We start from the raw sequence: 26,961 nt of genomic DNA, 5'->3' as shown, positions 1-26,961 counted from the left end.
TAACTGTCAAGGGATCTTGAACACACACAGTCTGTAGCACACAGCCTTGGTTTATTGTCTCATCTGAACGATTGGTTACCTGTTTTACCAACAGAGGGAAACTGGGTTTAAGAATCTGAGGGATTTGATCTTCAAGTTAGTCATCAAAGATCCCCCATGAGATTTGAAGACAAAAAGTATATTTTGATATAAATTTTATTAGAAAAATGATTTTAGTATCGTTACTGTAATATACAATTTGATTATAAAATATAAAAATATATTTTCTATGATACAATTTGATCCCAATTTCTATATACATTAATACATACACGATACCCTTATCTTTAATCTACAAACAGGTCAAACTAACAGAGTACGTTAAGATTGTTTTTTTTTACACTTAATGAAAAAGAAGGTTAAAATTTTATTTGAAAACAGGAGGTATATTTTCAACTTCATTTTTTATGTCAAGATCTGCTCTCAGTTGTAGTTTTTTAGCTGACCATGAAGGTCATGTTAAGTTAACAAAACCTCTCATCAATAATCATGTTTTGGAGAGAGCATGTTATACCTAATCATATATAGAAATTTGACAAATATTTGATCAATGATACAATGAGACAAGATCATTTCTAATATAAAATAAAATTTACTAAATATGATATGAATTAATTCTGGGCTATAGTGGGACAAATAACACAATAAAACTATTGAAATAATAAACAATATACATAAATCATAAACAATATACATCTCTTGATATTATCAACCTTTCTTGGGTTTCTTTAGAACAATATTAAGCAAATAAAAATATTAATTTGAGATTAGTTCTCAAAGATGCATGAAGAAATATGAAACATGAGCATACAATAGGACACATGTTTACATGCTTTCCCATGAGTTGAAATTATTAAGTATTTTACCTAGCCTCTGTAAAGATCCAATATTAAAATTTTTTTAAACTTAAAAAAGAAAATCAGAAGATATTTTAAAAAACAGAACCATAAAAAGAGTCCAATGTAGGTTTTGGAAATTTAAAGAGCAGTTCTAGGGGATTCATTCTCCCTCATAAAAGGTGGTGGGCTTGGTTCACGTGGATCATCAATTATCTCTGTTTCAATCTCCTCTTCTAGGATTGGAGGTGGAGGAGAATGATTGATAGGTGGGTGGTCCTCTATTTCTGTTTCAATAACAGGTTCAGGGGAGTCTTCACGAGGTGGAATATCTTCAGGTTCTGAATTGTCTTCTGGTTCAAATGTGGTAACTATAACAGGTTCATCGATATCCTCTGGATCTGGTTTCTGAACAACTGAATAATCATTGCTGGGTTCTGGTTCTGATAGAGGTGCAGCATGGAAGACTGCTGGATCCTCATCAATTATTTCTGCATGAGGAATTGGTTCTGGTGCTCGCTCTCTTGTATCAGGAACAAAGGCAGCATTGTTATACACAGGATTTACTGTTTTAGTAGGCTCTACTGGCTGGAATGACAAATATCATTGGTAATTTTAAGCAAACTTTATTAGACATGCTGAATGTATGTGATGCTCAGAACATCAACACGAAAAAGATTGAATGTAGCACTCATATTTTCAAGAGATTAGCAGCTGGTCATTAGTCAACCCTTTTCATCGATTTTCTGCCCCCAAATGCAAGGATCTCAGTAAGGAACAAAAAAAATTTGAGGAAATAGAAAATATCAGCTGAGGGTCAAGGGGATGACAGACTCTTATGAGGTGTACGTGAGGGAAGGAGATCTAACCATTTTAATATTCTTTATCATTTCCTATAAAGAAATCTTTAAATCCCTAAAACCATATTTTTAAAGGTTTTATCTATTTATATACCACTGGCCAGAAATATTGAGTAATTCCTCTAAAATGAGGAAGTCTTGCATCCCTGTAAATGACATGAAACTTTACTCTACACTCTACTGAGCTACTGTAAAACAAATTTCTATGAATTCAATTCTAGTGGAATAATCCACTAATAAAAATTAGGTAAAAATATTAAAAGCATGTTACCTGTTGAGCAACTGTTACAACTCGTCCATGTTCAGCATTATATTTCTTTATCTTCTTTCTTTTACTACAATAATAAAAGCCAAGGGTAATGATTGTGAAAATTACGAGGTTGTCTAATGAAAAAAATCAACTTTTCCAAGATCTACCATTTAGATATAAATAATTTGCTATTTTACCTCTTAGAATGATCATTAAATCTAAATTCTCAAACATTGCCTATAAGAGTATTCATTAATGGACTTATTTGGTGTCAGAACTATACAACAGAATTGTATAATCTGATAAATCAAAAATACTACCGGCCAAGTTATTTGCCAAGTTAAGGAATTCAAATTCTATGTTCATTCTGAGGGGTAGAGTACCTTTAAAATCATGGATTTAACACCTGCTAGAATCGTCTTTCATGTTAATAAATGTCAGAAAAAAATGAAAACTTACGCATCTCTGATACAGAAACAAGCGAGACAGAATAGTATTAGAGCTAGAATGATGAGTAGAATAACTATTATTAATACAACTAATACTGGTGTTCTCTCTACTGTCAGGATAGATGATGAAGAGTCCTGAAAAATACAAACATCTTCCATATAAACAAAGTTATTTATAGCAACAGTTGACTGAGCATGAGGTAGAAGATATAGAGTGTTAAGAATAATTTTACTGTTGAATTGCCAGATTTCCAGAAAGTTGAACTGCATGGCTTAAATATTTTATTTACTCAGAACAGTGCACAAAATTAAGTATAAAGTCGAACATTCAGAAAATCACAAACCCATGAAAAACAGTGGGTAAATAGTAAGTAGTCAAATTGTCAACTCCTTGGAGATGGAATTTTGCCCCTTAAGAACCACATCTACCTAATTTTATAGATGATTTACTAGCCTAAAAACCACAGCATTAATAACATAGCAAACATTGCATTCTTGAAATATTTCTGTACTTACTCCAAGTCTATCAATATACAAGGCTTCAAACTCATCTTTCTTCTTACTAGTTTGAGCTGTTTGTAATTTATTCTTTAGATTATCTTGTGGTAGAATAGAGTAGGAATCAGCTGATCCTCCTGGTACAATACCAGTAACATATACATCAGTTCTATAAAATAGGCACACAATATATCTATATCTTTTAAACTGATAGAAATTCCATATTAATGTATTTTTATATAATGTGTATTATCTATTTGCCTCATTGTCAAGTAGAGATGATGTTTAGAGGCTAGAAACATGCAGGATTTTAACATGTCTGTTAGATGAATGGGTATTAAGTTGTAATCTTGATTAGCGTGTGAAAGTCTGTTGACCTTGAATTTCGTGATCTTTCCTAATTTATGTAGTTGACCCAACTGTTAATGGGCACATAAAATGCAGGAAAGATTGATGTCAACATGGACAAGGTAAAAATAGTTGATTCTTTCTCTCTATCTTTCTAATGAATATCAGAGAGTGTTGATTTTCAACTTAAGAAAATAGAGAGAATAAACTCACTGAGATTCTGATAATGTGCCATCTGCTAAAATATGTTCTGTAACTTTCATTACACACACATACTGTATATCATCTACCCCAGATAGGGTTCTGAAATTATAATATTATTATCATTCAACAGAATTTATACCAAATAAAGTTGTCATCATTATGTTCATTAAAAACTGTTTTATTCTGAGCATAATAATAGCAGGGGAGATTATATTAGCCAATTCGATTGGGTCTACAATTAAACAGGCTGAGAATACGCTGATTACTGATCACCATTAAAAACATTAATATTTTACCTTATTAATTGTGGAGTCATCAAGCGAACTTCAGACGGTTTTTGACTGATGACTATTTTCTGTTCATTACTGGGAGATGTTACAAAAATCTGTCAAATAACAATAAAATAGTGCTATTTGAGAAGATAAACAATGAAAATGAAGTAAAATTTCTTTTAAATAAATTAGATAGAATTAATAGTATTAAATTTGGTCTTATTAATCAGTCGAAAATTCTTAAAATGCCTATTTCACAAAACTGAACATCTTGATCGCGGTTCTCATAATATTTACTAACCTTTACTTCTGTCTGTTGAGAATTTTTACCATCAGAGACAATAACAATAAGTTTATAAATTCTGGTGTCATAGTTGTTCAGAAAGTCACGATTTGAAATCATTCCAGTTCTCAGATTAACAGCAAACATCTTATTCAGGTTGGATTCTTCCTGAATAGAGTAGACTAATCCAGCAGGACCAGTTGAATCCATATCGTTGGCTTGTATTTGGATAACACTCTGTCCATATGGAGCGTTAATGGAAATACCTAGAGTAGAATATTGTCTATGGTTATATTGTGAATTAAGTCAGAGTTTTGAATTAAGGTCACACAAAAGGACCCTTTGGAAATCATGTTTTCATATATATATATACAATTATTGGCAATTTATTCATGGCTATCTTGGCTTGAGGCATAAACGATTTCAAGAATCACCTCTATCTCACCAAAAGAATAGTTATTTTAAAAAAAATGAAATAAAAAGTGAATCAAGCTATATATAACACAGCTGTAAAATATATACATATACTTCTAACATCTACACTGTAAATAAATTTTATTAATTCAAGAATAGATCTGCAAAGATTGTGGAGTGAGGAAATTCTATTGTTTGTGTAGTGCTGGTGTGATGGGTATCATGATACAAACTATAAGTCACACTATGTATTTTGATATGAGGTAATATATAAAAAGTAACAATTTTACAAAAATAATATTACTAGTAATTAATAGTCATTGCACAATATATTGATATATAGTTATATAATGCCAGAACTAGTTATAGTGGGATAAAGAAGAACTTACAGCCATGGTATTGATCAGTACCAGTAGGATAGATAAAGGTCGGTGTCTGATCATTATCATCAATAACTTTAATCTGGACTTCAACGTAGCTTGGATCAACCTGTCTTTTATTACGGATTACACTATAATCACTGACATTATTAGTAGCATGAATAAAGAGTTTTAATACATCATCTTCTAGAATATCACGATCTATTGGTTCATTTAAGGTCAAATTACCAGTGTTACTATCCAAATTAAACCAATTCTTCTCATTACCAGCTAGTATAAAAAAATAAAACAAAGTTATCTAAATGCAGAAAGAAAGTAAATTACAATCAGTTTGCTATCAAAAAATCTTTGTTACAAATGTTAAGTTTATGTAGTAGATTTGTATACCACAAAAAAACATCCTTACCAACAATGGTATAATATATTTTAGAGTATTCATCTAAATCTAAATCTGTTGCCTTGACAACACCGATGCTAGTTCCTTTAGTTACTAATCCTTCAGATAGACTGAATTTATAAGGCAATACTACTCCATTCTAAAATACAATACATTACAGAAAATCAACTAACATTGTACAGAAAATACATTAATACTGATTGAGAAGAGCTTATCTCATGCTGCGAAAACATGTTTCAGATATCAAATCCTCACCAGGAAATCATCGTTTTAATTGGGATATTTAAAACACAAGGTTAAAACATGATTACTATTGTTAGAGTAATGACATCTCAAATCAAATACTTTAAGGAATAATTTGGTATTCCGTCAACCAAACATAATTCTTAATATATTCTGAAGCAAACAAGTATGAGCAGCTAAAAAATAATAATAATGTTGGTATACATGTAGGGGACTACTACTTCAGGTCAAGTCGTAGTGATCTAAATGACTATTTGGTTGACTGTAAAACTTATAACATACTAACCGACATTGGAAACATAGGAACATTGTCATTAACATCCAATATTTTAACTGTTAAAAATCTTGTGGATTGAAGAGGAGGATCACCACGATCTCGAGCTACTAGTTGTAACTACAAAAATAATATAAACTATCATTAAATTAGAAATTTAGACAAAAGGTTTAAGATGAAACATAGACATTATATGTGCAGACCCTCCAAATTCAGGTATGTATACCTTATGGCTGCAGCATTGGTCATTCGTTCTATTCACAAGCAGACAATTACCATTTTTCAACTTTTCAAACATTATTCCATCAAAATTTCATTAAGAAAAATCTCTCCTTAAAGGTATTGAGAATGAATTTGTAGTGTGTACTGTGTATGACAGAGGAACACTGATATCTTCTATTGTCCCAATAATACTTTCACTTGGCTTGTATTACTTGCAAAACAGGAATCACAAACCTTGGGTTTGATACAAATGGAAGTTAAAATTGTCCATGTTATACTTATAAAGATGAGATTAATTATTTTGCAATCCATTTACATTTAAAATGAATTAGAAACAACATCTCTATATATTTAAAGATAATATCTATACATACCAGATAAGAATCAACCTGTTCCCTATCATAAACAATTTCTGCTCGAATAACTCCAGTTACAGAATTAATATGGAACTCAGCAGTTTGATTGGTAAATTTACCATCATGTATAAAACCAAAATCTACAATTCCACTCTGACCCTTATCATCATCTATAGCATGACAATCATATACTAACATTCCTAGATATTGACTCTAAAATTAAAAAATATAAACAATTAATTCAATATCTTACAGGAACATTCTGCTTCTTTTGTAGGTCGAAAAATTTGTTGCGAAAATTTGTGAAAAATATACACCGAAATCTATAGAAATGTATCCCATAAAGTATCCAGCTGTAAATTATTCAACGCCAAAACTTTACGTAAAAGGTTATGTAACCTTTAAAAGTTTGCTATGCTTTTTGGAAGCTGTTAAAAAACTCTGCACGGATTTGAGTAAATAAACGCCTAATTGTAGAGAAATATGTCTCCTACGTATTCTTAAGATTTCAACTAAATATAACGAGCCATTATTAAGCCAATCACCGAAACTAGGTCAAACTGCTTAATACTTATAAATTTCTTTATGTCCACTTTTGTTTTTTACTAATGGTGCATGTGATATATCTGCACTGGATTAAATCAATATCGTTTAATTATACCAATCAACTCATCATTATCTTTACGATAATAAATACAGGTATATTCTGTAATTCTACATACCTCCAGAACATCAATAGATCTATTTTCACTTGGTGGTAAAATCCATTTGGGTGGTGAATTGGTAGCTTCTAAAACTTCAATAGTAACAGTTGATATATCACTTAATCCAGATAGATCTCCATTAAGATCTCGTACTGTCACCTCAAACTTATAAATACCAGCTTTACCCAGTAAACTTTTCTTGACTTCAACTTGACCAGATTGACTACCAACATTAAATAGATCTAAAATAAAAAATAGACAAAACTTATTTAACCCAAGAGTCAACAGCCTATTTACATGGACAACCCACTGGAATATAAGTCAGAGTTAGTGATGTCTAGTGTTTACATAATCTGACAATAGTATGGAAAACCCTCTCTTGGAATATATATCGTGATTACTATCTAAACTATCAAATATTTGAGGAAGAAAACTGTAATCAAATCATACCTTCAGGGTCTAAAGTACTTTCTGTTTTGAAATAGGCCAAGACGCTGTTAATGCCCAAATCTCTATCAGAGGCCAGTAAAGGTAAAATGGCTGAACCTATAGGGGTGGTTTCTATTATGGTTGTAAAATAATCTCTCCTTTGAAATTTAGGATTATTGTCATTTGCATCTTCTAACACAAAGTACACCTACAATAATAAACATAAAATTAGTCTTTATGAAGTTGGTCAAAGATCAAAACACTAATAACTGTAGAGATTAATTAAAAAGTAATACAAATTTTGCACATGAAATATTGTTTAATATGAAATCATGATCAGATAATACAAAAAAGGGTTAGATCCAGATTTTACAATTTGTACCAACACATTATTAGCCTTCTAACATGGTTGTGTAAATTTCCTTCTGTTCTAACACAAACAATTTCAATGTTCCAGTCACAATTATTAATCAATTTTAATAGAATGTAATCTATAGAGCACACTATTCTAACATAAATAACAGGTTTAATTTATAAATTTTGAAGAGTAGATTACCAGATCTGGATGACGTCAATTTAATGGGTAGGTCTTATATGTTATCGTCTAATTATAGACAAACTTGATTTCTATTTACATAATTGATTATATATATATAATATATTGATATCTACCATTTCAGCTAAAATCTTAAATATCAGATATTTTACTTACAGGAATAGTGTATTCTCGTCTTGCTTTAGGCGTATTCGGGGAATCATAAGCTGTAACTTGTATTGATACGATGGATTCTGCTTCACGGTCTAATTCTTGTCCAGCTAATAACTTGATTTCACCCTGAAAATAATTTACAATTCTTAATTCATGTTGATAGAAATAAAGAAGATAGCTTGCCAGGCAAGGTAACATACGCCTACTATCAGCTGTCAGAAATGACAACAAAGTCTGTAGTGGTTTAATATGTGAAACCAATCATCCGAATTTTACTAATTTCAAGCTTTACAGAGATCTCATACTAAGTTTCATCAAGATCCTATAAAAAATGTAGTCTCTATCAGGCCTTCAAGCCAAATTGAGGCCTTGAATTAATTCAAGGGCCATAACTCCAAAACCGTTCACCCGATTCTTACCAATTTCAACCTGACTGAGATCTTGTCCATACATACATATGCGTACCAAGTTTCATTGAGATCAGATAAAAACTGCACCCTGTTTCATGACTACAAGTCAAATTTGTAAGTTTTTTACTAAATCAAGGGCAATAACCCTGAAATCATTCATCCAATTATTACTAACTTCAAACTTGACCAAAATCTCATCAATATATACATATATACTAAGTTTCATCAAGATGGGATCAAAATTGTAGCCTTTATCGTACATACAAACCAAATTTAAGCGTTTTTACTAAGTCAAGGGCAATAACTCTGAAACCATTCATCCGATTATTACCAATTTCAAACTTGACCGAGATCTCATCAATATATACATTTATACTAAGTTTCATCAAGATCCGATAATACTTGCAGCCTTTATCGTGCATACAAGCCAAATTTAACACGTTTTTACTAAGTCAAGGGCGATAACTCTGAAACCGTTCATCCTATTATTACCAATTTCAAACTTGACCGAGTTCTCATCAAAATATACATGCATACCAAGTTTCATCAAGATAAGATAAAAACTGTAGCCTCTATCGTGCATGCAACAAATGTGGATGGACGGACGGAGGGACGGAGGCGACGGCAATATACGTCCACATTTCCATTTGGGCATATAAAAACAGAAGTATGTGTAATATCTACCCTGCCTTACATTTAAACAATACCTACAATATATCTACACTATTCATTACTTAATTCTCAACCTGGAGTGTTTTCATCCCCTGTTGGTGTGGGACTAGGGGTCAGGGGTGTGACCAACTGGTGTAGGAGAAGAATTAGTTTTGAATTGAGAGAGCACTTTACATCATCACATGCTGGAAATGTGGATGAAATAAATTTTTGGGGGTGTGAAAGGTCCAGGTGATTGCTCCAGGGGTGTGAAGAAATTGGTTGGGAACCACTGACTTAATTACTAGAGTCAACTTTCAACCTATTCCAGCTTGAAACTAAAAACAGTAAAACAGTAATATAGCTAAGGTGAAATCTGAGAATTATGAGCTTGTAATCTATCTATCTCCCTCATTCTCTCACTCTTTACAGATTATACTTACAGTGATCTTATCAATTGAGAATCTTGTTTCAGTGTCACTGAGTCGATATTCAACCTCACCAAAATCTCCAAAATCAATATCAGTGGCTTCAACTGTCATTAATGTATCACTGGGCCCTCTTCTTTCCACAATACTTACAGAATAAGGATCCTGAAATCATATAAGAAAAGAAAATTAACAACTGCTTGAAAGACATTTGGGTAGATTTTCCCATAGGCCTAATCTGAACTACATACAGTGGCACTATTTTGTGACATTTTAAAGAAATCATTCAAACATTAACACAATGAACAACTGTTAGAAAAAAAAATTTACCTCTAAAAATTTGGGGCTGTTATCATTTATGTTTCTGATAGTAACATAGACAGTAGCTGTACCAGTTAATGAAGGAGATCCATCATCTGTAGCCTCCACTGTAAACTGTGTAAACTGTATCTTCTCATAATCAATACGATTATTAATACTCACCACACCTACAATATACAAACCAGTTAACATTCTTAAACTAACTTTAAAAACATACTGACTTCCACAATATCTTATGTGATAAAATAGCTTTCCAGGCAAGGTAATATACGCCCACTGGCAGCTTTGATTTTGAATTGTGTCTTTAGAGTGTTTACGAGCTATTGTGGACGGACCGACGGACATCGGTGACGGCAATATACGCCCCCATTTCATGTGGATGTATAAAAATACGTCTGAGGATTGTAATGAAACATGAGATCCAGAGGGAAAGGGTTTCAAATATTACAACAACCCCAGGGGAAGTGTATTATCTTACAAACCTTAATATTATCCCTGAAACTAAATCTCATTCTACAAGAAGATAATCCATGTCGCAACTCGCATCACATTTTCACTGGCATTTTATATATAAAGTCTCAGGAACAAACATGAATTAGAGATTATTTATATCAATTTACAGCTGAGTTGACTGGGATATTGAGGAAACTGACTATGAATATTTGATGTTAACATGTAAAAGATCTTAATTACAAGAAAGTTCTGCTGGAACTTCAGAAAATAACATGAATAATTACATGAGATGTCAAAATATTTTACTTTCAATGCATTTAAAGAAATTAGACTTCACCATTGAGCAGTGAAAAACGAAACACCAATGTAACAACTCTACCTGTTTGTTGAGCTAAAGAAAAGAAATTCTGAGGGTTCGAGGTCAGTCTATAAGCTGATATGATGTCATCTTTATCTTTAGCGATTAACGTCATAATAAAGGTTCCGATTGGTAATTCTTCATCTATAGTAATGTTATAAATGTTCTTCTCAAATTCTGGAGGTTCATCATTAACTTCTAGTATAGTGATGATTACAGTTCCTATAATAATAATATAGACATTAATATAAACTTCTAACAAGCTACCTGTCACAGCTTACATAAACTACTAGTTCTAGGTACTACCAATCATGTCATGATACCATGTATATCAAAATATAGGGGCTGCGTGCAATAAATATAGCAATATGGGCTAATAGATAAAACGTACGCTTTATCTTCAAAGTTTGTATCTGTAAATTTTAAGATAACAGAATTATACTACTAGCAATGTTTTGTCGATAGGCTTACTATTGCCATGTTTAGTTCAAAAATTAAAGATTTCATACATTTGGATGTCATTAGTTATTTGTGTATAATAGTCTGTCTAATATGACTATTATCATCAAGTGCAAAATATCGATGCATTGACCCAAGTGAGTTGAAAAACGTAGAAAATATATTTAAAACATTTGTTTACCTGTACCAAGCTGTTGTGAACCAGCCTTGCCAACATCTTCGACTATCATCTGATAGGTAATAACAGAGGCTAGATCTCTGTCTAATCTATTACTATCAGTAAAAATAGCTCCACTTCTCTCATCGATACGGAATAGATTCTACAATAGAAGTAATTATTACTACTACTATTCTTTGCTACAACGAGAGATCAAATTCAGCATGTAAAGACGTTAAGAAGATTTGTCAAGATTATTAAGATGGTGCAATATCAAGAAAATAAAAACTTACTGTGAAGTCATATTCATTTACATTCACTAAAGTACCAGATGGTGTAATGGCTGATTTAGGACCTTCAAATCGATATCGTAAATCACTATCTTGATCAGGATCATAAGCTGACACTCTGTAGATTTCTACACCAGCTGCTACGTCTAAAAATCAAATTCTTTTCTTGAGAATTGAGCATCTTACTCTACCAGTTATTGTGCTAAAGTAATTGCCATGAAGAGAGAAATCGGGACATATTATGTGCTGAACACTGGTCTGCTATTATATATAAATAACCAATTAAAGAAATCCAATTGAAATGTAAATCTGCTATGATGGTTTGACAACAGAGAAATAAATTTCTATAATATAGGACATTGGAAATTTCTTTATGATAAAAGGGGTTTTATTTCTGTATGTATATATGTGGGAATCAGGAAACAACTACATTTCTGTCTGCTCTAACTTTTAGAGCATTTAGGTTCAAATTTAATAGAAACGTAAACATTCTTATGCAAGTAAGAATAGTGAACAATGCAGCTGTACCAGTATATGTTCTTTTTCAATACAAACATACCAAATAGTCTTAAATAAGTCTCTTGGAAGCTAATCTGTACATATCATTCATTTACTTACTCTCCAGAACAGAAGTACGTTGAATTACTGGTAAGAAATATGGTAACCGGTTATTTTTATCTCTTATTAATATATTGACTGTTGCTGTTCCACTTTTCTGGGGGTTACCTCCATCACGACCAACAACCTGAAGAAATATACCTAATCTGTAACCAAATATCATAAAACAACTTTATCAGACCGTCTTGTTTTTTATTCCAATTACTAGTGCCACATTATATTCCTTAATTGGAAATATAAAAACTTTGAAGAATAAAATATCAAGTTTTTGACCACCAAACCTGACTACATAGTGAATTGTTCTGAAGAAAAATAATGAACTATCTCAAAAAAATACAGGCAGTGAAACTTACAATAAGTTTATATACTCTCTGTTTTTCATAATCAAAGGTTGCATCATTAGTAGTAGAAATGGCACCACTATTACGGTCAATAGAAAATTTTCCTTGATGACCTGTCTCTATGACATATTCTATTTTTCCATTATCAGAAGTTGGAGAGTCATTATCTGTAGCTGTTATTGTGAATACACGAGTATCTAAAATATAGAAATACCATATAACATTATCATTATATGGAAGATAATTCAGTTTAACTGTCCTGAACTTAATTTGGTATTAAATTGAAATTCATTTGATATGCATTTTCATCAATTTAGGAAATTATAAGTGATGCCAGTAGATATAACAATGATATTATCTTACTTGGTGGAATATCTTCATCAATAGTTTCTGTATAATTCTTAGGATCAAAGACAGGTGAATAGTTATTACGATCCTAAAAAAATAACCATAAACCTTTATCTATGTGTTATTCTGTTACAAATGTAACTAAATATAAATATATAATTCAAACATGAACAAAAATGTTGAAATTTTCAAACAGCTACCCACTATGAGGACTCTTTAAACTTTAGCCAAATAATACCAGGACATAAACTGAAATGATCAGTTGTTTGTAGATCACATTTAGTTATATTCAGAATAACAATTATTAAATTATTAACAAAATCTTGAAGAAACCTCAGTAGAGTCCATCAGTTAATGAATCATACTTACAAAAACATTTATAGTAACTGTAATTGTTCTTGGAAATGAGTTCACTGGAGCAGTATTTACAGCTTTTGCTTCAAACACAAACCTGAAATAAATATATAATACATTACTGATTTAACAACCTTTTTATTCATAAAATTTATGAAATTAACATTGGATGAAAAAAACTTCGGAAGACAGATTAGCATTGGACTGGTAAATATTAATCAAGGTAATCATGAAATTTGATCTAATCATGAAATTCATAGAATAATGTCTGTTTACTTTATACATACTATATATTGAAATTCAATCTAACAAAAAAAGATTCCAACTCACGATCCATTAAATGAGTCCTCATAACGTATATTTCGAATAGCTGAGATGACATTATTACTATTAATTTGCCACAGGTCACTTTGACCACCAACAAGAGAATATATGGTCGGCCCACCAACTGTATCTACATCTGTTGACTAAAAAAGGAATAGTAACACGTGGCACTTGTTAAGTAATGTCGAAACTTTAAGTACTCCGACACTGTCGCTAATCGGACATTATTTTCCCAGTGTATGTCAGATTACGCAGAGTATATTAAAAAAATTATCTAATTTGGATACTATAATAATACAGCATAAACATCTCTTGGCCTTTTTCAAATCTTACACAATACAATTTGTCAAATAGCAAGATCAATTGTTGAATTTGTTATCAATTCATTCTCAGTTGAGCAATGAACTTATCTTACCTCAATTTTCAGTTCATCAATGGTATTGGACTCGCCTTCATTGATGTATGCAGTATACTGCGTAGTAATAAATACTGGTGGGTTATCATTTACATCTTGTATTTGAACAGTAAGTTTACCAGTATTGGCCCGTCCTTGTCCTTTCTGATCACGTGCCATGACAGTTAACTGATACTCTTTACGTTGTTCATAATCTATACACTTGCCTTCACCTGGAGTGTCACACTGACTAACTGTAATCACGCCTGATGTTTCCCCAATTGTAAATCTAAAAATGTTATCAAACACAACATGATAGTTTCCTACTTTATATACAAGTAATTGTAAGGAATAGTAAGTAATGATTTACACAGCAATCTCGAGATTCTACTATTAATATCATTAAAACTTACTTGTCAGCTCCATTTCCAACCAGACTAAAATAGATATCTGGAACACTACCAGAGTTGTTTTTATAATCAGCATCAGTTGCCTAGAAATAAAAACATTTAATTATAATCAGCATCAGTTGCCTAGAAATAAAAACATTTAATTATAATCAGCATCGGTTGTCAAGAAATAAAAACATTTAATTATAATCAGCATCAGTTGCCTAGAAATAAAAACATTTAATTATAATCAGCATCAGTTGTCAAGAAATAAAAACATTTAATTATAATCAGCATAAGTTGCCTAGAAATAGAAACATTTAGTTATAATCAGCATAAGTTGACTAGAAATAAAAACATTTAATTATAATTAGCATCAGTTGCCTACAAACAGAAACATTTAATTATAATTAGCATCAATTGTCAAGAAATAAAAACATTTAATTATAATCAGCGTCAGTTGCCTAGAAATAGAAACATTTAATTATAATCAACATCTGTTGCCTAGAAATAAAATCATTTAATTATAATCAACATCAGTTGACTATAAATAAAAACATTTAATTATAATCAGCATCAGTTGCCTAGAAATAGAAACATTTAATTATAATCAGCATCAGTTGCCTAGAAATAGAAACATGTAATTATAATTAGCATCAGTTGTCAAGAAATATAATAATTTAATTATAATTAGCATAAGTTGACTATATATAAAAACATTTAATTATAATCAACATCAGTTGCCTAGAAATAGAAACATTTATTTATAATCAACATCAGTTGCCTAGAAATAGAAACATTTAATTATAATCAACATCAGTTGACTATAAATAAAAACATTTAATTATAATCAGCATCAGTTGCCTAGAAATAGAAACATTTAATTATAATCAGCATCAGTTGCCTAGAAATAGAAACATCTAATTATAATCAACATAAGTTGACTATAAATAAAAACATTTAATTATAATCAACATCAGTTGCCTAGAAATAGAAACATTTATTTATAATCAGCATCAGTTGCCTAGATATAGAAACATTTAATTATAATCAACATCAGTTGCCTAGAATAGAAACATTTAATTATAATCAGCATCAGTTGCCTAGAAATAGAAACATCTAATTATAATCAACATCTGTTGCCTAGATATAGAAACATCTAATTATAATCAACATAAGTTGACTATAAATAAAAACATTTAATTATAATCAACATCAGTTGCCTAGAAATAGAAACATTTAATTATAATCAACATCTGTTGCCTAGAAATAGAAACATTTAATTATAATCAACATCTGTTGCCTAGAATAGAAACATTTAATTATAATCAGCATAAGTTGCCTAGAAATAAAAACATTTAATTATAATCAGCATCAGTTACCTAGAAATAGAAACATTTAATTATAATCAACATCAGTTGCCTAGAAATAAAAACATTTAATTATAATCAGCATCAGTTGCCTAGAAATAGAAACATTTAATCATAATTAGCATCAGTTGACTATAAATAAAATCATATAATTATAATCAACATCAGTTGCCTAGAATAGAAACATTTAATTATAATTAGCATCAGTTGCCTAGAAATAGAAACATTTAATTATAATTAGCATCAGTTGACTATAAATAAAAACATTTAATTATAATCAACATCAGTTGCCTAGAAATAGAAACATTTAATTATAATTAGCATCAGTTGACTATAAATAAAATCATTTAATTATAATCAACATCAGTTGACTAGAAATAGAAACATTTAATTATAATCAGCATCAGCTGCCTAGAAATAGAAACATTTAATTATAATCAACATCAGTTGCCTAGAAATAAAAACATTTAATTATAATCAGCATCAGTTGCCTAGAAATAGAAACATTTAATTATAATCAACATCAGTTGCCTAGAAATAAAAACATTTAATTATAATCAGCATCAGTTGCCTAGAAATAGAAACATTTAATTATAATCAGCATCAGTTGCCTAGAAATAGAAACATTTAATTATAATTAGCATCAGTTGTCAAGAAATATAAACATTAAATTATAATCAGGAATATAATATAAATCTCATCAGCTTTCCTCAAAATCTGTTGTCAAATACTTACTGTAACTGTAACAACTGGAGATCCACCTTGAGCATTTTCCAATATAGATTCATAATAATCTGGTGGGTTAAAGATTGGGACGTTATCATTGACATCCAAAATATTAACTATTACAGTACTGGTTCCAATTAATCTGTTAGAAGTTCTTGATTCTACAGCTTGTACCTTGAAAGTAAGGAATTTATTATTGAATCAGGAGTAAATCCACATATAAAAATATAAGAACATAAGTAGATTCATAGTTGGTTTTTGACTAATTAATATTTATAGAGAAATGAATTGAAATTAAAATGTGTTTTAGTCTATGTTTAAGTTTTTTTTATAGCTGATTGTGCTTATGTGGAAACAATATTATTATTTTGGAATTTGCTTTAAATCACCCCTGGATGGCTCCCAAGGAATAATACAGAGCAGTCTAACCTGCCACAATTTGTATGTAAGTAGCTAGCTAAATTTCATTTTTAATACATGCTGTCTTGGTGGACGTTAACAATAATATGAGAAATTTCAGTAAATTGTTTCAATAACCTAACCCTGTGTCTGTGCTTTCATAATATTTCATTTTCAATGCAATCTTACTACCATTACTCCCTAAAACTGCCTGTATTCTATCTTTTTCAAGGTCAATAACTCCATACACTTACCAGTAGTCGATAAACTCTAGGGCCTTTATCATAATCTATTTTATTTGTATCTATAACTTTGATACTGGCTGTTGCTGTACCTTTACCTTCATCAGGGAAAATAGCAAATATGTCAGTATGGTTTAACAACTTAAAATCATAAAAACTGGCTGTGCCCTGAAATTAAAAATTCATAAAAAATCTTCACATACTGGTACATCAAAACAATATCCTTGTTTACATTTTACATAAGAAAAACAGGAATTGAATTGTCTGAGGGCCGCTGTTTATTCATGTGACAACAATGTTACTTCGAGATATAATTTCTGCTATCATGACACTATCTGTGACCTAGGCCAGTGCTTTCATTGAGACTTGTCTCAATACACCCTAACACTACCTAATTGCTTTCTGAAAATACTTTTAGAGTTTTACCTGATCCCTATCTGTTACTGTCATGATTAATTTGGGTAATCCAGATCCATTGGGGATATTTTCTAGAATACTGACTTCGTAAAAATTTCTGTCAAATGTTGGAGCATTATCATTGTCATCTTGTATATTGATAGTCACATTAGCTTTAGCTGTTGTTTGAGGGTCCTGTCCAATCGTTTCTGGCTGAGTTGTATTATCGATCAACTCATGAGCCTTAAAGGAAATGAGAAAATGAGATGATGTTTTAAAAGAATCTATTAAAGTTTGAGTTGAAGATATGTGATTAATAGATTATGATGTAGGTATTGAGATATATATCATCATGATATTAAAATATTTCTTACAATAAACTTCTTTATTTTTACAGATAGGAGATATAATTCAATTAAATATTTCCGTATTTGAAATCTGAAGGTCAATATAAACTAAGCACACTTACTGTAATACACAAAACAACAAAACCTCTTTGTAGAGATGCTTCCTCTCGGTCTAATTTCTTTATATTTCTTATATATCCAGTTTTATAATCCACTTCAAAATAGCCACCTTCATCTATAAAGTAAACCCAAAAGGTGTTTTATGTCTTATGTTATTTACTGGACCAATGATGAAGGGCATTGTCATGTAGTTTGAAATAAAAACAAATTGCAAAGGCAGTAGCATCCAGTTTTTCTCAATTTCTATTTGAGCAGAACATTTCAGACTATCACACCTGCAACACTAACAATGGAGAAGCAAGTTGGTAAGTTAAAGAAACTCAGTTCCTGCACATTTCCATCCTCCAAAAATTTGAGCGGTTTAAGCAAATACTGGATAATTGAAACATGCCATTCCATAACTTGAGTTATAGATATGATAGACGTGTGTACTTTTAGGGTCAATACGTAGTAAAGAAACCCCGATTGTTTATAATTTTTCATTTATTATAAATTACTTGTGAAAAATAAATTGGTTTCCTTAGAATTCACTAATTTATAAAAACAAATTTCTGTGCTGTTCCACTAATGTTAGATTTGTTCCGTAGCCATAATGAAATTCAGGTATGATAGCTTGATTATTTAATCCCATAATAACTATATATTGAACACTGATCAAGCGACATCATAAGTACCGCCAATTCGGAACAAGAACTCACCATGACATGCTACTAGATTATGAATACTAATTACCATATAATTTTGAAAATTGGTTGCCAATCACAGCCATCCAGAAACGGAAACCAGATCGGGTAATTTTACATAAATACATAAAATATGTCGGGATTTCTAGATTACCAGCAAGTGGTTAAACTCATCTTATATGTATATAAATGGAGAAATAAAAAGGAGAAAGAGCAATCACTTGCTTTGAACAAACATTGGAAGATGAACAGAACGAAATCAGTCTGTAACAGGGATATGAGACCTTAAGTTTTAAAACTGTATCATAGATTTGGGCTGATGAGTTTTATGTAAGTAAAGTTTGTTCAATATTAAAGTATACTTACTACAACCATTCATAGTGTATCGTATATCTCTACGATTAGTTTTATCTCCATCAACAGCAACTACATTATTGACTGAAGAATTCTGAAGGAAAAACCATTATTATTTCTTTTATAAATACAATTCTTTACAATTCAACCCATATCTTCCACTATTTATATAAACTAGTGTCCAAAAGAAACGATACCACCTGTTTGCAACGACATAAAAGAAAAACTAAACAATGCAGAAGTTTAGGATTGGTGTTATGCTTTTGAGAAATCCTTTCACAACATCTGTACAAAAATTTCATTTCAATAAAATCTGTACAACCAATATGACAAGCCTTTAAAGATGGGTGGGGTCGAAAAAAGAACATTTCGTTAGAGCACTGATCACAGAAACAACGGGAAATGTCACACCACACGTCACAAAGTCAAGTCAATAGCGGGTATGTCCACCGTGAGCATCAATACATGCCAGAACACGCCTACGGACTGATGCCGTCAAACGTCTGATGACGTTGGGAGGGATTCGTTGCCATTCCTCGAGGAGACATCGTTCCAAGTCCTGGACGTTGACTGGAGGCACACGGCAAAGTCGGATTTGCCGATCGAGGTGGTCCCATAAGTGCTCGAGGGGATTCATGTCCGGTGAACATGCGGGCCATGGCAAAACCTGTACGTTGGCGTTGGCAAGGAAGTTCTGTGTCAATCTTGCTGTGTGTGGCCTTGCATTGTCATGTTGGAAAAGGAGTCCATGAGGCTGTTGCTGAATAAAGGGCACCACAACAGGCCGTAGGATGTCATCATCATAACGCTGTGCATTCAGGTTTCCACGAATTACGACAAGCCTCGTTTTGACGTCACCACATACGAACGACCGGACCTGTTGGATAAAGTTAGGCGCCAAACGTTCACCAAATCGTCAGTATACAAGCTACCGTCCATCGTTTTTGAAGATGAGGAATCTGCTCTCATCAGAGAACATAACACGTGCCCATTTCCCCGTTGCCAACGTCGAACTCGCCTGGTCCAGATCAGTCTGTTGTTCCGGTGTCGAGGCGTCAGGAGCGGTCCGCGGTAGGGATGACGTGGCCGGATACCATACTGCCGTAGTCTCCTGTAGACGGTCTGTCGACTGATCCTGTGTCCCAGTGCTGTAGCTGCCGTGGACGTTGCTGTTACGGTGCGGTTCCTCAGGTGTAATACCCGGATGTACCGATCTTCATGGGGCGTGGTTACTCGTGGTCTTCCACTCCTGGGCCTGTCTGACGTCTGACCTGTCTGACATAACCGCTGCATCAACCTGGTGATAGTGATGCGTGCGCAGCCCAACCTTCTGGCGACGTCGACGTGTGTCGCTCCTTGTTGGACCATTCCAACGGCTCTCTCTCTGTCGATGGCTGTCAAAAGTGGCATATCTTGTGTTCTTTTTGTTGCTGTGATATCAACGTGTCTGATCAGCCGTTTTATACAGTTTTTATGCACGTGCAGAACATGCTAGACAGGGAAATGTCACTTTCACGAAATTTACTTTTTTTCCCGGAAGTGATCACGTGTTCCCGGTATTTTTATCGACTATGTTGTGTTTGGGATGTGCAATACGAATATGTTTTCATATTAGACAATTCACTTAGTAAAAAACAATTTTGAAAATAAGTTGGTATCGTTTCTTTTGGACACTAGTTTATATATCTTATATTCTTATATAGTCAAAAAAAGATACTTAAAGCAGATCATAAATATCATTCAAAATATAATAGTCTATGCTTCTATACTGTCTAGATAATCGTTGAATGAAAAAGGGGTTATCCTTTTTTCTTGTCAAGCCAATATAGTAAACCTTTCTCAAACTCTAGCTTATATACAACTATACAAGTTAGGCCTAGGTCTTGACCCAGACACTGGGGTCTGAAGTCTGTTTATCCCTTTGATCTCAACATTAATCAAAGTTTTTGTATCAGAATAACTGGAGACCATAGCTGTATAACATGTCATCGATAATTCAAAGTTTTTCTCTAATAGTGTCCCTGATTCTTGCAAAGATTAGAAAACCCTTTTTAAATCTCATAAATACTGAACTACACTTACTATAGGAATAGACTCATTAACAGTTGCTTCTACTTGTTTGATAAAATAAGGTGGAGCATCATTTACATCTAAAATCTCAACTTCTAAACTCTGTACATAATTATTTGAGCCATCCTATAAAAATACAAATATAATTAAAAACATAGTTGAACAAAGTGAAAAGGATAGATTATTCCAAAAAGTAGTCTATAGCATGCACTTTTTTACAATTGCAAAATTGTTTTATGAACCCCTAACTTAATGAGGAGTACCATACAACCTATACTCCAAAAATACAAATCATGCAATTAATTTAGTTAGCTATTTGTGAGTAGATTAAAACACAGACAAGATGATACATGAATACTTTGGCATTAATAAAGTTATTTAGTACTTTTTAGAAAGAAATTCAGGGTGCCATTTATACCAATATACACCGTCACAAATAGAGAACATTCAAATTTCAAGTGGTTAAATCAAAATAACTATCATACTTACAAATGTTTTTAATGATAACTGTAGAGTAGGTCTTGATTCATAATCTAGAGGTCTATTTAATGTAATATTACCAGTCCATGTTCGAGTGGAATAGGCACCACGATTAAGATTAAATATATTACAGGAATCTTTGTACTAAAAACAATGATTATAATAATTAAGATAATATTCTACTGAAATAATAGTTAAATGATAAAACAGTCTTTAGTGACTAATGTACGAATTTTCTCATATTAAAATTTTTTTATTAGTTTGAATTCAATGATGTATATATTTACTGCCAGTTATTCATGCTGAGATATTCCACAAAATTTTAAAAAATCAATATCAATATCCCAAATAGATCAAGTTATTAAATCACACAACTCTAATATCAAGGGTAAAAAAAACTGGTTAGAGTGAAATCATTGAAAATTCAAACTTGACCAAGATCTCATCAATACAGATAAAAAGACGTAGAACTCAATTCATTTCATTCATCAATGTAAATCATCACACCACATTTCATAAAAATATCTATTGAGCTCATGAAGTCAAGGGCTATAACTCAAAAACCATTCATCGAAAAATCAAGTTCGAACTTGTCCAAGATCTCATCAATATAAATGATCACACCAAATTTCATTAAAATCAGTTGAAAACTGTTGTCTCTTTTGTGTTCGCAAACAAATTTTGATGCGTTTTTCCTTAGTCTTGGCAATAACTCAAAAACCCTTCATTGAAAAATCATCAAATTCGAACTTGTCCAAGATCTCATCAATATAAATGATCACACCAAATTTCATTAAAATCAGTTGAAAACTGTAGTTTCTATTATGCTCACAAACAAATTATGATGCGTTTTGCTAAGTCAAGGGCAATAACTCAAAAAGCTTTCATCGAAAAATCATCAAATTCGAACTTGACCAAGATCTCATCAATATACATTAAGTTTCATTAAGATCAGATAAAAACTGTAGTCTCTATGGTGTTCACAAGAAATGTTGACGGACCAACGGACAGGGGAGACAGCCATATACATCCACATTTCCATGTGGGCATTTAAGAAACTAGTAAAGAAAATTCAAAAACATTAAAAGTAAAAGGTAAATATCAATAAACTATCAAAAGAGATCAAAGTGCTTAACATTTTCTATATGCCATATTTTCTTATTACTCTTTATGAACCTTAATGCTTTTATCAGAATAATAAGGCGTAAATGTATTAAAACCAAATGATATCTTGATAACAAGTTTTTAACTTACAACAATATCCACACGTGAGTCATCACATGTTACTTGAATACCTCCATTTCTTGTATAATCTACATCTCGTACTGAGAGGTTATCAAAAATCACAGTACCAATAGGTGTATCCTGTATAATAAAATAGAGAGAAGAATGATATCTAGTTCTAACAACCTATAACTCTTAGGGTCTTGATCATTAATCCCACATCAAAAAGAAACTAGAGCCACACGTGGCACAGAGTGGGACTTTGCAAATGTAGTAATTTGCTAAAGAACCCCAAAAAAATCATCCATCGACGATAATTAGGTCAAGTTCAAGAACAGTCTAATGTTGAGAAATTATTATTTTTTAGAAGATTCTAATACCAGAAGTAGACGCCAGACCTCACAAATAAAAGTATCATCAGATAGCCAAGGTCAATGACCTTTGATCTTGTAAAGGAGAAGGTCTAAAAAGGTCAAGATCAAGAGATATACGTCATCAAAATTTCAAATTGCACACGGCTATAAAACCGGAAGTTTGACATAGGACAGCAAATATAAAAGTATAAATAGCCAATGCCAATGACGTTTGATCCTACGAAGGTCAAGGTCAACAAAGGTCAAGGTCAAAAATTGAAAATTTTGAATATCTAAAACCTGTTCCTTTTTATGAACTATGAAGTGGAAACAACCGAAATTCTAAGACAAAGTGGCTCAAAATATGAGGTAATTGTATGCAAAGTTCCATTTTGAACAAATGTATACTTTGCGAGTTATGTCCCTGGCCAAAAATGTCAATAATGAGTAATTTAACCCGGATGTGCTGCGCCCACCTCAATTTCTCTTGCATAGGTTAATTGATATTCAAAATGTTACATTATGTTCCAAATGTCAAGCTCCTACATATTACAAGTCAAAAGGATGAGGTAATTGTGTGCAAAGGCCCTTTTTGAACAAACGCATCCTATGCGAGTTATGCCCCTGCCTCTAAATGTAAACAATTAGTAATTTTTTTGTCATAGGTGAATTCATATTCAAAGTGTCTAGTTGTATTCCAAATATCAAGGTTCTACATCAAATAGATCATAAGATATACATACACTAAGCTCAAAAAGACCGAATATTGTAAAAAAACTCAAATTTGAAATAATCACGAATTTCAATTTTGCTTTAAAAAAACGATTATTCTATATCGGTGTAAAGTGCATGAGAAGCACATTAGGAAATCGAAAAAATTAACTCTCCAGGTTAATTAGGTCACGTGCTAGAGCAGTCCAAAGTTGCGAATTTGGCTTTTTACGGATAGCTATAAAACCGGAAGTACATGTCGAAGGTCAAAGGTCAAAGTATCAAATGATAGCCAAGGTCAATGACCTTTGACCTTATAAAGATCAAGGTCATCAAATGTCAAGGTCACGTGGTATGTGCGTTTAAAGTTTTAAAAAAATTCAACCGGAAGTTGCAAAAAAGCAAAATCGAAATTCAAAATTCGGCTCGCAACGTTTTTTGCGCAATCGATTGCTGAATACATACACATCAAATTAGAGCATATCAATATTTACCCTGAGGCCCCATTTTGTGTGTTTTTTCAATATGGCGGCAGAAGTATCACTTCCGGTCTGGATTTTATTTGCTAAAGATCAGCTAAATTTTGTTGAAGTACATAAATAACACCGAAAGTTATTCAACCGGAAGTAGATTTGAAATTCAGTCCCTTTCCTGTTTAAAACCGGAAATGACGTACAAAATTTGACTTTACCATATTATCTACATTAGTGAAGTCTCTTTGCATTTAAAATTTCAGATCAATCGATGCAAAAGCAAAAAAGTTGCAAAAAAATTGAAAAATTTGATCGAAAAGAGTGAGCTACGAATTTTCGAATTTCGTAATTTTTGAAGTGCTATCAGGTCAGAAATTACAGGTAGATTGTAAAAATGAAAACCTGATGAAAATCGAGGCAAAATTGCGCCTTCTAGAGCCGATTTTCGACTTTTTGCACATGTTGAACTGTGGCACTTCCGGTTGTGCAAAAATGTTTCAATTTATATTCATTTTGTACGTTGCCACTACAGAAGGTCTACCCATGTAGAAACGTTGATGCAGCCGACGAAGCCTAGACTGTGTGCCCTGTGGAAAAATCGAAAAAAAAAAAAAAAAAAAAAGAATTGACATTTTCTCATTTAACAAATTTCAAGAATTGATTAGTAATCATGATAATGATTGCAACAAAATTACCAGAACTCCTTGAGCATCTTACAAAATGATCTGACTTGATATAATTCTCCAAAAAATGCGTTTAACACCAGATGGTTCCAAAATTAGAACCCAATGGAATCAACAAATGAGGCAAAGATACATGAATAGGATATAAAAGACTTAATTTCTCTTATAAATTACCTCTGAAATTCTAGCTTTATAAGTTGTCTTGGTAAACTTGGCAGGATTGTCATTGGCATCAAATACTACCACTGTTATATCAACTGCTGACTGTAAAATATATCTTTATCATCCACTCTAGCAAACCACAGCAATATGTATTTCTTAATTTCACTATCAGACACGTTACTATACTTTGTATTCTCATTGTCAATTCAGGTTGATACTTTTGGGGAATTTTCTGTGATAAGTACATTTATGTAGACATCAACTACTTTATGTTTTATCAATGCAAAGTCTATCTGTACTGTATTGAAACATTAAATTTTTGTAAATTTCTTAAAGATTAAATTCACTTATGTTTTAGTCAAAGAAATAACTTTAAAAGTTTTACAGAAAGTAACATACTTTCAACTTTCAGAATGATTATCTGACTTACATATAAATCAAAAGACCACTGAAGGGACAGTTTTTACCAATAAAGTCATAATATCAATATAATATTATGTCTGGCAATTGGAAACTTGTGCTATTACTATTTCAAACATTAAATCTTAGCCATTTTCTGTGTGTAATACTTACTTCTAATCCATTGGCATCTTGAGCAGTAACTCGAATATCTAAATTTTTCTCCCCAACATCATAGTCTACTGTACGTGTAAGTGAAACATCACCATTATTTTGGTTTACAGCAAACATATCAGCTACAATTCCATATGTTACTTTGGTTCCACCTACTCTATCAACAGCTTTTAACTGAAACACTGATGACCCTGCACAAAACATAAAACATTTACATAGTTTATTCTAGAATAATTGAAAAACGAAGCATATTTAAAACATAGAAATCATACATAAAAGATTTCATAGAAATAGGGTCTGCATCTACCCGATAAAGAAGATGATGGGACTCAGCCATATAAAAATTAAAAATTTTTGATATCACGCTCTACAATTGATGTATTGAGGAGTATTTCAACTGTGAGTATGACTAACAATATGCATAACAAACCTATTGGTTGATCTTCACTAATTGTAAACTTCGAAAAATCGCTCTCAAACGTTGGCGGTGCACAAAAAACTTTAACTGCAAATAATAGAAAAGCTATTTTATAGTGTTGGCAAAAGGGTTTTTGTTATTAAAAGGAGGCAGATAAATACACTTCAAGAGACTTCATCTATGCACATCAAGGTTCATATATATCCTACTGTTCTGACCTGTCTTACTCCATACAGAAGTTGACCTGACCTGTCTTACTACATACAGAAGTTGACTTGACCTGTCTTACTCCATACAGAAGTTGACCTGACCTGTCTTACTCCATACAGAAGTTGACGTCAAATTTGACCATGATCAACTGATATAATATGATAAATTTTAGAACCACACAGTAGCAAAAAGGTTTATCTTACTGGAAAGATTATTGTGTTCTGAATGTGGTTACATAAGCTTATGTGTGTTATGTATTATGCAGAGCCATTATGATGTGATATTACCTTTTGCACTACAAATTAACCACATTTACAAAATATTTGTAAATCCCTGAAGCTTCTAGTGTGACACATAGAGCCATTTGGTTTAACAAATACATGACCTGCCATGCTAGTGAAATTATGCTACGAATTATGCTTGATAAATTCAAGCATTTATATAATTACTAACCAAAGTTAAGCAGGAGACAAAGCACCACAAATAACAGAATTTTGGTCCCCAT

The 26,961-nt window shown here is 31.9% G+C and overlaps 1 protein-coding gene across 1 annotated transcript; it reads right to left on the bottom strand.

Moving 5' to 3' along the window:
- Window positions 1-180: 180 nt before the first annotated feature.
- LOTGIDRAFT_229249 (hypothetical protein) lies at window positions 181-26,961 on the bottom strand (the record flags this gene model as incomplete). The annotated part of the gene is made up of 38 exons (XM_009063765.1): window positions 181-1,463; window positions 2,007-2,070; window positions 2,445-2,569; window positions 2,951-3,101; window positions 3,494-3,583; window positions 3,781-3,869; window positions 4,058-4,305; window positions 4,843-5,103; window positions 5,240-5,369; window positions 5,760-5,867; window positions 6,344-6,538; window positions 7,048-7,271; window positions 7,480-7,666; window positions 8,171-8,293; window positions 9,672-9,821; window positions 9,987-10,144; window positions 10,810-11,010; window positions 11,429-11,567; window positions 11,698-11,840; window positions 12,313-12,439; window positions 12,666-12,850; window positions 13,017-13,089; window positions 13,371-13,452; window positions 13,686-13,822; window positions 14,095-14,362; window positions 14,487-14,566; window positions 16,568-16,732; window positions 17,212-17,367; window positions 17,626-17,838; window positions 18,065-18,177; window positions 19,112-19,193; window positions 21,182-21,295; window positions 21,659-21,793; window positions 22,904-23,014; window positions 25,268-25,357; window positions 25,829-26,019; window positions 26,259-26,333; window positions 26,910-26,961. The coding sequence occupies 38 exons, from the start codon at window positions 26,959-26,961 to the stop codon at window positions 1,017-1,019; spliced, it is 5,682 nt and encodes a 1,893-aa protein (XP_009062013.1). The 3' UTR covers window positions 181-1,016.

The sequence above is a fragment of the Lottia gigantea genome (assembly GCF_000327385.1).
Source record: "Lottia gigantea unplaced genomic scaffold LOTGIsca_6, whole genome shotgun sequence".
Lineage (NCBI taxonomy): Eukaryota > Metazoa > Mollusca > Gastropoda > Lottiidae > Lottia > Lottia gigantea.
Note: the sequence above shows the minus strand (reverse complement) of the source record. Positions and strands in the feature narration are given on the sequence as shown.